Here is a 13,944-nt window from a genome sequence, read left to right as displayed (position 1 = left end):
CTGGGGGGCAATAGGAATATAAGCTGTGATGCTGATGGTCATGCCCATCACAGATGATATACTTTTATTTGCACATCTCAAATTCTCTGACCCTCTGAATTATGAACAAAATTATAATCATTGCTGTCATGATTGTAAAATTGATTTGCACTTATCTGCAATTGTGGATTATTTATAGTGCCCTATGATCTCTTAGCCCAATTAGGCACAGCCAGCTGCCCTCTCGACAGGGCCAGACAAAGGAGGAAATTATAACACATAACGTAATCTTTTGAATTTTTCCAATTTGTTCACTCAACTTCCCCTAGATGAACTATTTATATTCATATTGTCTGATGTTAAGAATATGAAAGTTATATCAGAGATAGTTGAAAAAGCAACTTTAAGCCAAAGTAGTTTTAGGAAGAAGTTCAACACTAAAACATATGCCTTAGGAAAATTTACTCTTAATATCTAGGACTACATATTAGCCATGTGACCTCAGACAGTAATTTAATCTTTCTGGGTAGGCCTTGATTTTCTAACTTGAAAAATGAGAGGTTGGATTCAATAATCTTGAAAGTTTCATCCAATTTTAAATATCATCCCTTCAAAAATTTGGTCTAATGCATGCCAAAAGAATAGAAGAATGAATAGGGATTATGGAGGTCCTTGGCATGGTGTATACATTTATGTATGCTTTTAATGAATATATACTAACATACATCCAAATATGTATATCTGCATATACACACATGTGTGAACACGCATACATAGTAGTTAAGCATTATGGTAATCCCTAGGATCAAAGTTAATTTTAGAGGGCTCAGAACTTTGCTACAACTTAGTTCCACCTTTAAGGCTGAGGGTAATATAACTAAAGGAGTTATATACTGAGCATAGAATCATAAGATCACAAACTTAGGGTTAGAAGGATTTCTGGGGTCATTTGCTCCAACTCTTTCATTCTATAGGTGAGGAAATGGAAGCCCAGGAGAAGAAATGATTTGCCTAGGTTCACTTAGGCAGTGAAAATTGGGATCAGGATTAAAACCTATGTTCAAAACTGGCATTTTCCCCACTGAACTAGGCAAAACAGACTGAAGAATTTAGAGAATGTATCCAATAAGTATGTTTTATGGGGAAAAGGAAGATGATAATAGAGAGAAGGGTGGCAATCTGGAAGGGCAGGCAGAGTTGGGAGGCAATAGGGTACTTAAACAGCTTGATTTTCTTTCTTTTTTCTATACCCAAACTCCCTGAAATAGTAGGTATCTTCCCTCTCATTTTTTTCTTTTCTCATGGTTTTTTTCCCTTTTTGTCTGGTTTTTCTTGAACAACGTGACAAACATGGAAATATGATTAAAAGAACTGCACTATATCAGATTGCTTACTATCTTGAGGAGGGGGACCATAAGAAAGGGAGGAAAACAATTTAGAACACAGTCTTACAAAAATAAATGTTAAAAACTATTTTTACATGTGTTTGAAAAAATATATATCTAATTCTATTTCTCCATTTTTCCTCATTGTACTTTTTTTTTTTTTAAAGCAAAATAAAAACAATTTAGACTTAAAAAAAAGGATATGGTATGGTATTCTCATTCACATCTTCCAACTCACAGACCCTAAAGGTGACAATCTTCTCTATAAGGTAGGTAGCTCTGGCTCTCCTCCTACCTGAACTACCTCTACTTATTCTCACTGAAAGAGTAAAGACGATGGGACTTTACTCACTGCCTTGAATAAGCATCTCTCACCAGACCCTCTAATCCTCCTTCTGTCCAACCCCACCCTATTAGGCTCCAAAGAACACACTAATCAGGAGGTAAATTCAGGAAATCACAGGGCAAAGTTGAATAAATCAGGATATGGAAACAGGCTTATGAGGCATGTTGACCCAGAAAAAGATCTCTGAAGAAACAGAATGGCATTCAGGGACTGCCCTGTAAATATGAGTTATATGGTAGAGTTACTCAGATCCAAGAAATTCTGGTCATTATGAATTGTGGTTTACAAAATACACCATACACAATAGTAGACAACCCTTTGTTTCCATGGATTTAAAAAGTTAAAGGGCCAGTGAAGACCCAAATCCCTCTTATTTTCACTAACCAATAAGGTGCTTCCTAAGTCAGAGTAAGGAACTAAGGAACCAGTCCAAGGAACGGGTAGAATTTGTAGCTGGCACTGGGTAAGCAAATTTCTACCTGTTCTGGTCTAACCTGTATTTCCCAGAGAGGCATGCTTATATTAATTGGTTACTCAGCTTCTATAAAAAAGCCCATAAATTTCTATTTAGCTACCAAGGGAGAGTGTGAGAGTAGCAGCTATTCAACTGGCATTTTCTATACTGGCAGTCTCCTAGGGATGCTATCATTCCAGAATCTCTCTGCCCCACCAACCTACTCTAGTGAGATTCCTTATGTCCTGACATTTGTTTGTGGTTAGTAAGCTATGGGCTGAAAGCAGAGACCACATCTTTGCAATTAGACATGAAGATTCTTGAGGGCAAGGCCCATGTATCTTCCTTTTTCTATATCCCTTCATGATATCCAAAATCATACTGTTCACAGATACAGTAGATGCTAGGACTGATTTAATGGGGATGGAGGAGGGAGTGATAACTTGTATTTATTGTTCATATGAACTTAAAAAAGGAATTAGGGGCTGAGTTTTCAGTCTGACTTTTGTCAACGTCAGAAGAATCAGTCACAGAATCAGAAGTAGAACTGACCCCCAAAGATTGCTCATGCAGCTCTCTTATGGGACAACACAGATGAAAGCTTTTCATCCATATTTTAAAATCTATAAACTCAAGAAATCATGAATCCTCTCTGAGAGCTTATTGGCTGAATGAATCCAGGCAAATCACTCAATCTCTCTTTGTTTTAGTTTCTTAAATTTCTTAATTTTCAGAGTGATCAAAGACCAAGAAGACCATCCTATTCTAAATCTATCATTCTATGGTTTATTGCTGTTCAAAAGTTTCAGGTCATATCTCTCTTCATGAGCTCTTTTGGAGTTTTCTTGACAAAGATTCTGAAATGGTTTGCCATTTCCTTCTTCAATTTATTTTACAGATGAGAAACTGAAGCAAACAAGGTTGAGTGACTTGCCCAGAGTCACCTAACTAGTAAGTGTCTGAGGCTGTATTTGAGTCCTCCTGATTCTAGACTCGGAACTATCTATGGTTTTATGACTCCTCAGTATGGCTTACACTGCTTCTCATGAGTGGAAAATAATAAAATTGCTGGCTGGCTATATGGGAAGATATCTGTAAGAACTAGCCAGACACCTTCCTTCAGGGGCAAGACTAGGGCAATCAGTGTTGACTTGAAGATAAAATATCAAGATGCTACAAGAGCCAACAGTTGAGTTGACCCAAGTCATATCACTCTAATACTGAAAGTTGGCACAAGGGAAAATGTGAGGTGGCAATGGGAGCATGAAGGTGGAACATTACTTTGTACAACTAGACTGAATGGTGACAGCTATTGTGTGGCTGCAGAACTATGTTGTTTCCTTCTGACCCTGGGAAAAGTGGTTCGCTAAGAGAACATCAGTACTTACTTGATACCTGGAGCATCAAGGAGGTTCATCAGGCCAGTCCAATTTATCTGCAGGTGCTGCAAGAGGACCAAAGAAGAAAGCAGTCATATTAGAGAATGAAGAGAAAAGACTATCCAATAAGGGGAAATATCTTTTTAAAAAATCAGCTTGGAAAAAACCAGAACAACAAATATAGAACTTTAATTTATCCAACTATATCCTTGGATCTTAAAAAGATAGAGTCTCAGTGTTAAATGTATGTGAGGAGGGAGGGAAGGCTTATCTTATGTGCTGACACTGTATTCTATACCCAGTCCTTAACATGGTGCACAGCACACAGCAGACACTTCATAGATTTTTTTTTTTTTTTTTAGTATTTTACTCTCCATAAAGAGTGGATAGTCTCAACATGTGATAGAGTTGCTGTGTTTTTACACGAAGATGTATCATATGAAGTCAATACCTTTAGTTTCTTCCCCACTCTCTAAATCTCTTCCAATTTTTACTCTTCTGGGAATAGGCTAGAATAACCATTTCCTGCTCCCATTAGTCTTTTCTGATTATTATCTGTCCTGATCATTCCCTTCCTATAGCTCTCTCCTCCTGGACAACTCTTAAACATTCTTAAACAACTTAAAACATTCCAACATGCATGTAATAGGCATTGACACCTCCAGAAAAGTGGCCATTCTCCTTGTAGCTGACCAAATGTGTGACTCGGCATTTGGGCAAATCAGGGATGATAAACTACTTCTCTGATTCAGACCACAAGTGACTCAGTGCTAAAGAGGTCTGGCACTTTGAAATGATGAAACAATTATTGGTTGCTGAGCAGGAATTGTTGGTGATTCAACAGATGCTTTAAAGGGAGTGACTGAATTCTGAGACTATATCAACTGAGCTGATGGTTATGGGGGACCACATTCCCCCTTCCCCTTTCCAAAAGCAGGAGGACAACTTTGATTATGCTCCTGTTAAACCTGTGATATTCAAAATCAACATGTTTCCTAGGTCCAATCCATATTTCTCCCTATTTTATTCGTACTCTCAATACTCTGAGTTTAATCCTCTAGTATCAGACTCCATCAGCACACTCCTCTCCAAAAGCATAGGGCAAAGACAAGACAAGTTGAACATGCTTCATTTTCTTTAATTTTATAAAGTTCTCCAAGACAATAAACATGTCACATCTAGAATAATAGAATCTCAGAGTTGAAAAGGACCTGTCCAATTCCATAATGACAATAATATACAGCTAAGAATTTATGTAGCATCTATGTGCCAGATGCTGTGTGCTAAATGCTTTACAAATATTGTCTCATTTGATACCTCACATATTTACTCTTCTACTCTATCTTGGACAGGAAGTCATACGGTCTCTGCTCAGACATTTCTAATGACAAGGAACTTACTTCTTCAGAAGGCAGTTCCCAAGAAGGAGATTCCATTTTGAACATCTTTATTATAACTCTATCCCTTAAGCTGATATCTGTTTTACTGTAATTTCTATCTGCACCTGTCCCAATTCTGTAACCTATAGCAATACAGAATAAGTTTACCAGCTCTTTCACATGATACCCACCCAAAGGACAGATTCTCTTTTTTATTGAGGCTAATTATGCCCACCTCCTTTGAGCAATTCTTGTGCAATGTGACTATAAAACTCTTGATTGTTCTGATTGCTTTCCTCTGGACCTACTTGACCTTGTCAGTGTCCTGCTTACAAAGTGATATCCATAATGTAATACTGTAGATGTGGTCTAATCAACAGAACCTTCTGGGGTTTCCTTCCAGATAGTAGAAAAACTGCCGTCATGAAGGGAAATGTAAACTCTTGTCTCCCCACTTTGAGCTAGCTGCTTGAATATTCATAGGACTGAGATGAGATGGAAGTCAACAACTCCATCTCTTCTGATGAGATGGAGGACCACCAGGCTTTATTGTCTGCTCTTTCTTTATGCTTTGTAGCCTCCCAGCAATGTCATCTGAACTACTGATAAATGCAAAGGATCTCTGGACCTTGCCATTCACCCCATAGTACACTCTTAGAAATTATGGGTCCTTCCCTCTGCTCTACAGATTAGCTTTTTTGATGTGTTATCTTTTCCAATTAGAATGTGAACTCCCTGAGAACAAGGAATGCTTACTTTTTCTATATGTACTCCCAGTGCTTAGCATATGTTTAGCACATGGTAAATACTAGATAAATGCCTCATTCATTCATTCATATTACTAGCAAAAAAAGGCCTAATTATTAATGTAATTTTCCTATTTGTATTATCCAACATCTAACACAACAAATACAGCATTTTAGGATAATTGTGATGTCTTTTTCCATTGTTGAGTTATCCATCCCTTCTCCAACTCCCAACCCCAACTTACAGGCTTTTGAAGGAAAAATACAGTCACAGCTCCTATAAATGGCTTATCAAAAAGAAGAGGTTCAAGGATCACACGTAGAGTGCCCTGTAACTGCAACACACAAAAAAACACAAAACTCTAGTGAGATAAGAACCTGGCCCTGGTCCTAGCCTTTCACCTTAGGCCATCATAGTCTCCAGCCTTTACCCATCATCCTTTGTAGACTTAGGCAGTCTTATCCTCTATCTCTCTACCAGCCTCATACTGTCATAATTATTGTTTCTCTCACTACATAAACTCATCTAAAGCCATTTGCCCCTTATCCTACGAATTATGTCCATGAATGGATGAACGTTGACGCTTAGTCCATGAGGCCATCAAGTGAAAGAAGGGTGCAGAATTTTTATCAAGTAGCATCTATTCCTCTCCCATTCTTCTCTCTACTTCTGATACTCATGTCCTTCCCTGGATCCTAATGATCTAGGGCAGCAGCCTCAACCCAGAACTTGACAAAGATGTTTAAAAAATTACAAAACTAGTCTTTGTTTTTTAATCCATTGACTTGAAATTAGGTCCATGCTTTTGAAAGTTTCTTTCACTCCTTGTATTGAATTTTCATGAATTCTCCTTCTCTTACCTTTCTAACTAATCTCCTATCATTTTCCTCCAAAAGGATTTCCTCCTGATGGATAGTGAGTACTTTTCCTAAGTGGACTTTTTAAAAGTTTTTTTTTTAAATTAGGAATTTATAGACCTCAACAAATGTGAACATTTCCTCCTTCTCAGTTGGATTATGAAAATTTTCTCTGTTCCAAATCCAGAATAATCCTCAGAACATGTCTTTCCTCTCTCTATGTAACCATACTCTCCTCTCTCTCTCATCTTTAACTTGAGTCCTTCTCTGCTTCCTTCTCTCCTCTTTTACTCCCTCCCCATCCCCAAAGAAAATACCTACCTGTATACCATTCACCCCAGCAGGCATTTTTTGTATCTCCACACTGATCTCACAGTCTCCTATATAGCTGAAAGAGGAACATATGGAAGAACACATAGCATTAACCCCAGTAAATAGACAGACTTTTGTTTTAGTTTCATCCATGAAATCCCAGAGCTGGGAAAGGATTTCAGATAATGGATTCCAGTGTTCTGCTAGTCTCTTGCTTGAAAATCTTCTGTGATAGGATACTCAGGGATTCTAATTTAAAGAAGGTTTTCCTTATATCAGGCCCAAACCTGCCTCTCTGAGTCTTTCAGCCATAGTTCCAATTTCTGCCCTGTGGTATTAAGCAAAACAAGTTCAATCTCTCTTTCATAGCAAAGCCTCTTGTGGGTCTGAACCTCATATGGGGTGATTGAATGTAGGGATCATGAAAAACTGGCAATAGTAAAAGGTATCAAATATTCTACCAAGATTTAATTCTTCACATAGAAATAAACAAGCACATCCATCTCATTAGTATGCAGATGTCTTTAATAAATGGTAAAACCATATGTATAGCAAAGAATTGTTTTAAAATAAATTTCTTTATGATATATGATCAGTAAATATTTAATTTATATAACTATTTTATATATCTACATATCCAGGGTCTCATAAAAATTTCTTGGGCAAAAAGAGATCGCAAGTAAAAAAAAGTTTAAGAAGCTTTATTTTATATGACAGGTCTTCAGATAGTAGAGGATAACTGTTAAGTTCCAGAGTCCCTATTACATCCCTCCAGGTTTTTCTTCTTTCCTGGTCCAAGATTTTATTCTTATGTTTTTTCTACTTACAGTACTTCACCTCCTTTCCACTGAAACTTTAAACTTTGCCACAGGTCCCTTAGTTTTGATAGGCAAATTTTTACCTTTATCTCCTGGGACTTTGGTCTTCGTGGGATTAACTATGCCCTCTCTGCTCAGATCATCACTTCCACCTCCTTCTACTCACAAGTAACTTAAGTTCTGCTACTGGGCCCTTTTGTTTTGATACATGAGGTCTGCCTTATCTTGCTGAGACTCAGGCTCCATGCATCAGTGTACTGATAGATGTTTAATAACTAATTCTCTGGGAGAGAAAATACACGGTATAATTCTAAGTTTAATCTGCAGTATTAAAATTTCCTTCATCATTTTCTTAAGATTAGACAATTGACAAAACAATAAATCAAGGCTTGATTTATAGCATTTACTGATTTCTAAGGTAGAAATTCTTGTACTGAAAATTTAACAACCAGTTCTCATAAGACAGTATGAACTGTCTCTAGCATATTCCTCTTTCCACACCACCTTACACATATCTCCCTCCCCTTACATTGCCAGTTTCCATTTAGGTGTTATCTTTTGTTATTAGGATAAAGATTTCTTGAGAGCAGAGACTGTCTAGATAGCTTGTATTTATGTCCTCGGTCTTTAGCATAGTATATAATGTTTCTGTTCCTTCCAGTCTCTTCTTTCCTTTTCTTTTCTTTTTTTTTCTGTGCTTCCCACCCTCCTCAGTTGAATATCAGGATACACAAAAAAGCTGTACAATGACAGAGAGTTTCTCAGTACTGGACTTTAAAGATTCATGGGTAACTTGGGAAAGAAAGAAAACTGGTAAATGAGAGACTGTATATATAGGACCCAGTAAAATGAATTAATTAATTTCATATGTATCAGCAAAAAACCAGCAGAAGAGAGCCAGTGAAATGATTAAGTCATGATAAGATCCAGATAGGACAAGTTCTATTTGTAAAAAATCCTAAAATCAGGAAGGGAAGTTAATACAGAATAATCCATATTGCAAAGTTATGCAAAAATAGTTATGCTAATATGAACTACATTTCCTAATTTCAAAGATACTATGGCCACCATTCTTATAATTATAATGTTGTAAGTGTATTAGACAATTAATGGCCAATACAGGACTACACTAGCATGCCTTAGGACTCACTCAATCTAGCACCACTTGATATCTTACACTAGGATTGAAGTGCTAGGCAAAACCCTCAAAAAATATTCAATAGAATATATATGAAACCAAGAGGAATACTAATTAGATTTTTAGGCCATAATGAACATGGATGTCCCTTGCCCATTATTAGTATGCCTATTATTAGTACAAATGAATTCCTAGGAACCAAAACACCTCAAAACTCTCCAACAGAAAGTCATTTATTTTTATTTTATTATTTTATTTTTTGAGGCAATTGGGGTTAAGTGGTTTGCTTAGGGTTACACAACTAGTCAATGTTAAGTGTCTGAGACTAAATTTGAATTCAGATTCTCCTGACTCTAGGATTGGTAGTCTATCTACTGCTCCATCTAGTTATCCCAGGTAGTAGTTTGAAAGAATTAGAATAAGTTGTTTTATCAAGGAGGGACATTAAATAATTAGAAGGAAATTCTGGGAGTATAATTCAAGGGGTTGTATGTCTGGCCTAGATGAGGCCCTTTGTGTATCATGGGGGAACTAGCAAATAGAAAAAGACTCTTGCTTTACAAGAAACATTAACGAGGTCTCTGAATTGTCACCAGCCCTAACATTCAATGATAAAATATTACATAAAATAAAATCCCACTTCTTTGAATGGTGAATGAAAGTGTTATCTCCCTCCCTTCTTTCCAATGATGGAGAATTAGGGTATAGAACATTGTTTGGCTCAAAGGATATTTTGGTTAGTTTTGCCAAACTGTTTTCTATTCCTTTTTCTTTTTAATTTTTTATTATACAGGATGGCTTGATAGGGAGGAAGAAGAGGGAGAGATATTGTCAGAAATGATGGTCATGTAAAAATGAAAATATATCAAAACAAAATGATTATTTTCCAACAAAGAGATATGGTACCTGCTTTCAAGGAACTATTTTCTTTTGCTTTAGTTTCCTATTCAGTGCACTCTCACCCTGACTAACACTCAATAAAAGCACTTGAATTGCTTATATGTGCGTTTAATGCATGACCTAAATTTTCCTCTCTTTGTCAATGTTTTTATATTTAGAGTGTGGCTTCTCAGTGAATCTGGCTTTGTATAGTTCTACCTACTGCCACACACCTAGACTCCTAGTAAAAGGCATTTGGAGTTTATAATGATGACAGTCTAAAACTTATTGTTCCTATATTATGTTCTCTACTCAGTCAGGGAAACATGGGAAAAACTCTTCTGTGGCTAAAAACACTTTTCAATGACCAATTCACAAGTGAGTTGTATTATAGTTAAATGGATCATGGTCCTCAAAGATAAGATATTTAAAAGGACTTGCAAACCCTATGATTTCCATGAAAGTCAAGAAGTTCTTCCTTATCACTGAGTCTGCCTACTCTGAATTAAGCCTATATGTCAGAAATGCCATAAAATGAAGTTGCCCTAGATCACAGCTTCTTAAACTTTCTCCATTCATGACACCCTTTTGCCCAAGAATTTTTTACATGACCCTCGGTATATAACATGTAAAATAGATATACAAGTAAAATATTTACTGATAATAAATCATAATTTCATGACTCCCATATTCAGTCATGAGTCCTCATATGGGGTTGCAAATCATACTTTAAGAATCTGGTCCCTAGATGACTTCTGAAGTCTGATTCAGTCCTAAAGTTCAAAGATAGAATATTATACAGAATAAAATCCCACTTCTTTGAAAAGTAAATGAAAGTAGCAAATAATAGATCCAATCAGTAACAATATAGGTCAACAGGCCTGGTTCAAATCCCAATTTGATCCTTAGCCTCTCTGAAGTCTCAGTTTCTCATCTGTAAAATAAGAATAATTCTTGCGATACCTATCTCACAAAATTATTAAAAATCAGGGTGTATGTAGTTTGTTTTCCAATATCCACTAATTTTTATGAGAGCAGCCCCTCCTTCTCTGTCATTTCATGATCATTCCATTATCTGTTATTTTTAAAAATTGTTTAACCCAGCCTTCACTCATACATTCATTTTTAAGACTCAGCAGCAAAGCTAAAAGCTCAGAAAGTTTTGGGTCTAATTGAGGATATAACTTGGTTTCAGGTGATATTCTTTTTGATGGGGAAAATAAGCTAACACAAGAAAGTAGACAAATATATGTGAAAATGTATGTCAATGTGAGATAGAAATGGAGTGACCTATCACTGACCTAAATTCCAAAATGGATTGAGATATGCAAAAAGCTAAAGAAAAGAAAAAAGTGGGAATTCAGGGGAAGTTCTTTGAAATTAAAGACTGTTTTTTTTCCCTTTCTTTGTATCCTCAATACTTAATACAGTGCCTGGAACATAGAAAATGCTTAATAAATGCTTCTGGATTGATCAAAGCTTTGTTTTAAAAAGGAGCTAGCAAGGTAAATATTTGCTCTTTGAAGAAGAAGATAGAAAGCTAACAATAACAAGAAGAGAGAATTACTTAACTTCTAATTTGTTTTCCATCTTTTTCATCATCCTATGATGGAAGAAGAAATGCCATAAAGTGAGAACTTAAGTCTGGCATAGGAAGGATAATGAAAATTCATTCAACTCTAAAGGAATTAGAGTGTCAAGGTTCAGATAAAATATGCATCTTAGTTTGCTGAAGGAACTATCTGTAATTTTTGGTGTTTTGTGGAGAATTGGAGTGATGTTAGAAGACCTGAAGGTAGTATAGTTTTAAGCTAGTTGTTAAAAGGAGAAAAGAAGTGGTGCTCATAAACTATATAGTAGTAAACTTGGCACTTTGATCCTCAGTAAGAATCAGAGAGGAGAAGAGAATATGAGCTTTTAGAGAAAAAAAAAAAACCCAAACAACTGAATTGGTCATCAGGTACTGACATGGGTTCACTAAAAGAAAATCAATTAAGGTTAATTTTGGAGGCATATTAATAAATTGGTACTCCATTAAAATCCTACCTTATTATCTCATCATGGTGTAGAAGTGACTTTGGTTCTTGAAGAACACAAACTTAGTGGATCCTACAAAACTGCAAAGGCTTCAAAAACAGGTCTGGTAATAGACTGTATATTTACTCTGCTAAAAATTAGCCCAGCTAAATTTGGAGATGTTCATCATCAAAAGTTTGATAACTGTCTATAAAAATGAAGAAGCTTGAAGTCTGCTTCTATGAGGGGTATATTCCTATCATTAAAATCATAAATCCCTTAAGTACTAAAACTCAATGGAGTATTATAGACATAATATAGCTTGATTTCAACAAAGTAGTTCATGGGCCCTCATAATTTTTAAATAAGATAATGAAATATAGATTAGGTGATTAAACTAATAGGTGGACCCATAGCTGATGGAATTCCAAACAATATTTACTACTGGTGTGGTATCATCCAGTCCTTAGCATAGTTCCAGGAGAATCTATCTTTGGGCAGTTAGGTAGTACCACAATGCAAAGAGCACTGGGCCTGGAGTCAGGAAGGCTCATCTGGCCTCAGATACTTACTAGTTAAGTGAGTTAGTTAAGTCTAGACCAGGGGTCCTCAAACTAAGGCTGTGGGCCAGATTTGGCAGCTGAGGATGTTTATCCCCCTCATCCAGGGCTATGAAGTTTCTTTATTTAAAGGCCCACAAAACAAAGTTTTTGTTTTTACTATAGTCCGGCCCTCCAACAGTCTGAGGGACAGTGAATTGGCCTCCTATTTAAAAAGTTTGAGGACCCCTGCTCTAGACTTACCTAATTGAGACTAGTTAAGTCACTTGTTTGCTTCAGTTCCTCAATCTGCAAATTAGCTGGAGAAGGAAATGGGAAACCACTCCAGTATCTTTGCCAAGAAAACTCCAAATAGGGCCACACCACTGAACAATAACAATAACAAGAACCTATCTTTCAACTTGTCTTATTCAAAATTTTTATTAAGGACTTAGATCAAAGGTTCTAGATTTAGAGGCAAAAGACTTGTGTTCAAGTCTTATTTCTACAGTCTGTGTGATCTTGGGAGAAGGCATTAGCTTCTCTGACCCTCATTTTCTTCAACTATAAAATCAAGTGCATTGGATGACCTCTAAAGTGCCTTTTACCTCCTATGATCCTATGAAGATACACAAAGCATCTTTATTAAATCTGCCAAGCAGTAAACGATATGATGAGTAATAGAAACAAAATTAACTCAACAAATGGGAAGCCTAAATCCAAATGATCAAGTTCAAAGTTAACAAAGGTAGGTAGGGTTAAAAAATATGAATGCCTCTATACACATTTATCCACATCCATATATGTATGTATAATGTAAATGTATACATGTATGTGTACAGATATGTGTATATAGATGTATATGTGTGTATACACATATACACTATAGTCTGGAACAAAAGACAATAAATATGTATATATACATATATTTTATAGACATAGTCTAGATTGTATAATATAGAAACAAATTATATCTATTAATATATAACATGTATTATATATTATACATATATGTGTACATTTACATATGTATGTATAAATATATGTGTATATCTATCATCAGCTGAAAGATAGCCCTGGTCTATGTTATATCTGAATATGATGGCCAAGAGATTCTCTGAAGGAAAGAGACCAGGATATGAGAGATCTGCAGACCACAGTACACAAGAAACAGCTGAAATAACTAGGAAAGAAGGAAGGAAGGAAAGAAACAAGCAGGTATTAATCGCCTACTATGTACTGAGTATTGTAATAAGTGCTTTACAATTATTATCTCATCTGATCCTCATAAGAACCTTGGGAGACAGGTGCTATTATTACTCCTATTTTTAAAGTTGGAAAAACTGAAATAGGAAGAGTTTAAGTGATTTGTTTAGCACATAGCTAGCATTCATTTAAGAACAAATTTGAACTCAAGTTTTCCTAACTCTAGGCTCAGCACTTTTTCCAGTGAACCATGAACTATCTAAACTAGGCAAGTATATTTAACTAAAAGAGAAAATCAAAGGAACATATAATATCTGTTTCAAACTATCTGAATAATTATTGTTATATGACCATATTTAATCTTATGTTAACATTTCTTATATTTTATTCTATATACATTCCAAAGAGAAATGAGGAGAAACATACTTTACAGAGGAGGAAATTTTTATTTCCACTTTAAAAAACTTTTCTAACTGGAGCTGTCTATGGGAATTGGATAAGACAACTTCT

At 35.8% G+C, this 13,944-nt stretch overlaps 1 protein-coding gene across 1 annotated transcript in view; it reads right to left on the bottom strand.

Moving 5' to 3' along the window:
- ESYT3 (extended synaptotagmin 3) overlaps positions 1 to 13,944 on the bottom strand; it is an 82,610-nt gene that overhangs the window by 36,009 nt on the left and 32,657 nt on the right. The window contains exons 5-7 of the mRNA XM_051985625.1: positions 6,848 to 6,914; positions 5,914 to 6,003; positions 3,553 to 3,608 (exon numbers count right to left, since the gene is read on the bottom strand). Of these exons, the coding sequence (XP_051841585.1) occupies positions 3,553 to 3,608; positions 5,914 to 6,003; positions 6,848 to 6,914 (213 nt within the window). The remainder of the gene's footprint in view (positions 1 to 3,552; positions 3,609 to 5,913; positions 6,004 to 6,847; positions 6,915 to 13,944) is intronic.

Source organism: Antechinus flavipes, chromosome 3, assembly GCF_016432865.1.
Source record: "Antechinus flavipes isolate AdamAnt ecotype Samford, QLD, Australia chromosome 3, AdamAnt_v2, whole genome shotgun sequence".
Classification (NCBI taxonomy): Eukaryota; Metazoa; Chordata; class Mammalia; order Dasyuromorphia; family Dasyuridae; genus Antechinus; species Antechinus flavipes.
This window is presented reverse-complemented; position numbering and strand designations above follow the sequence as displayed.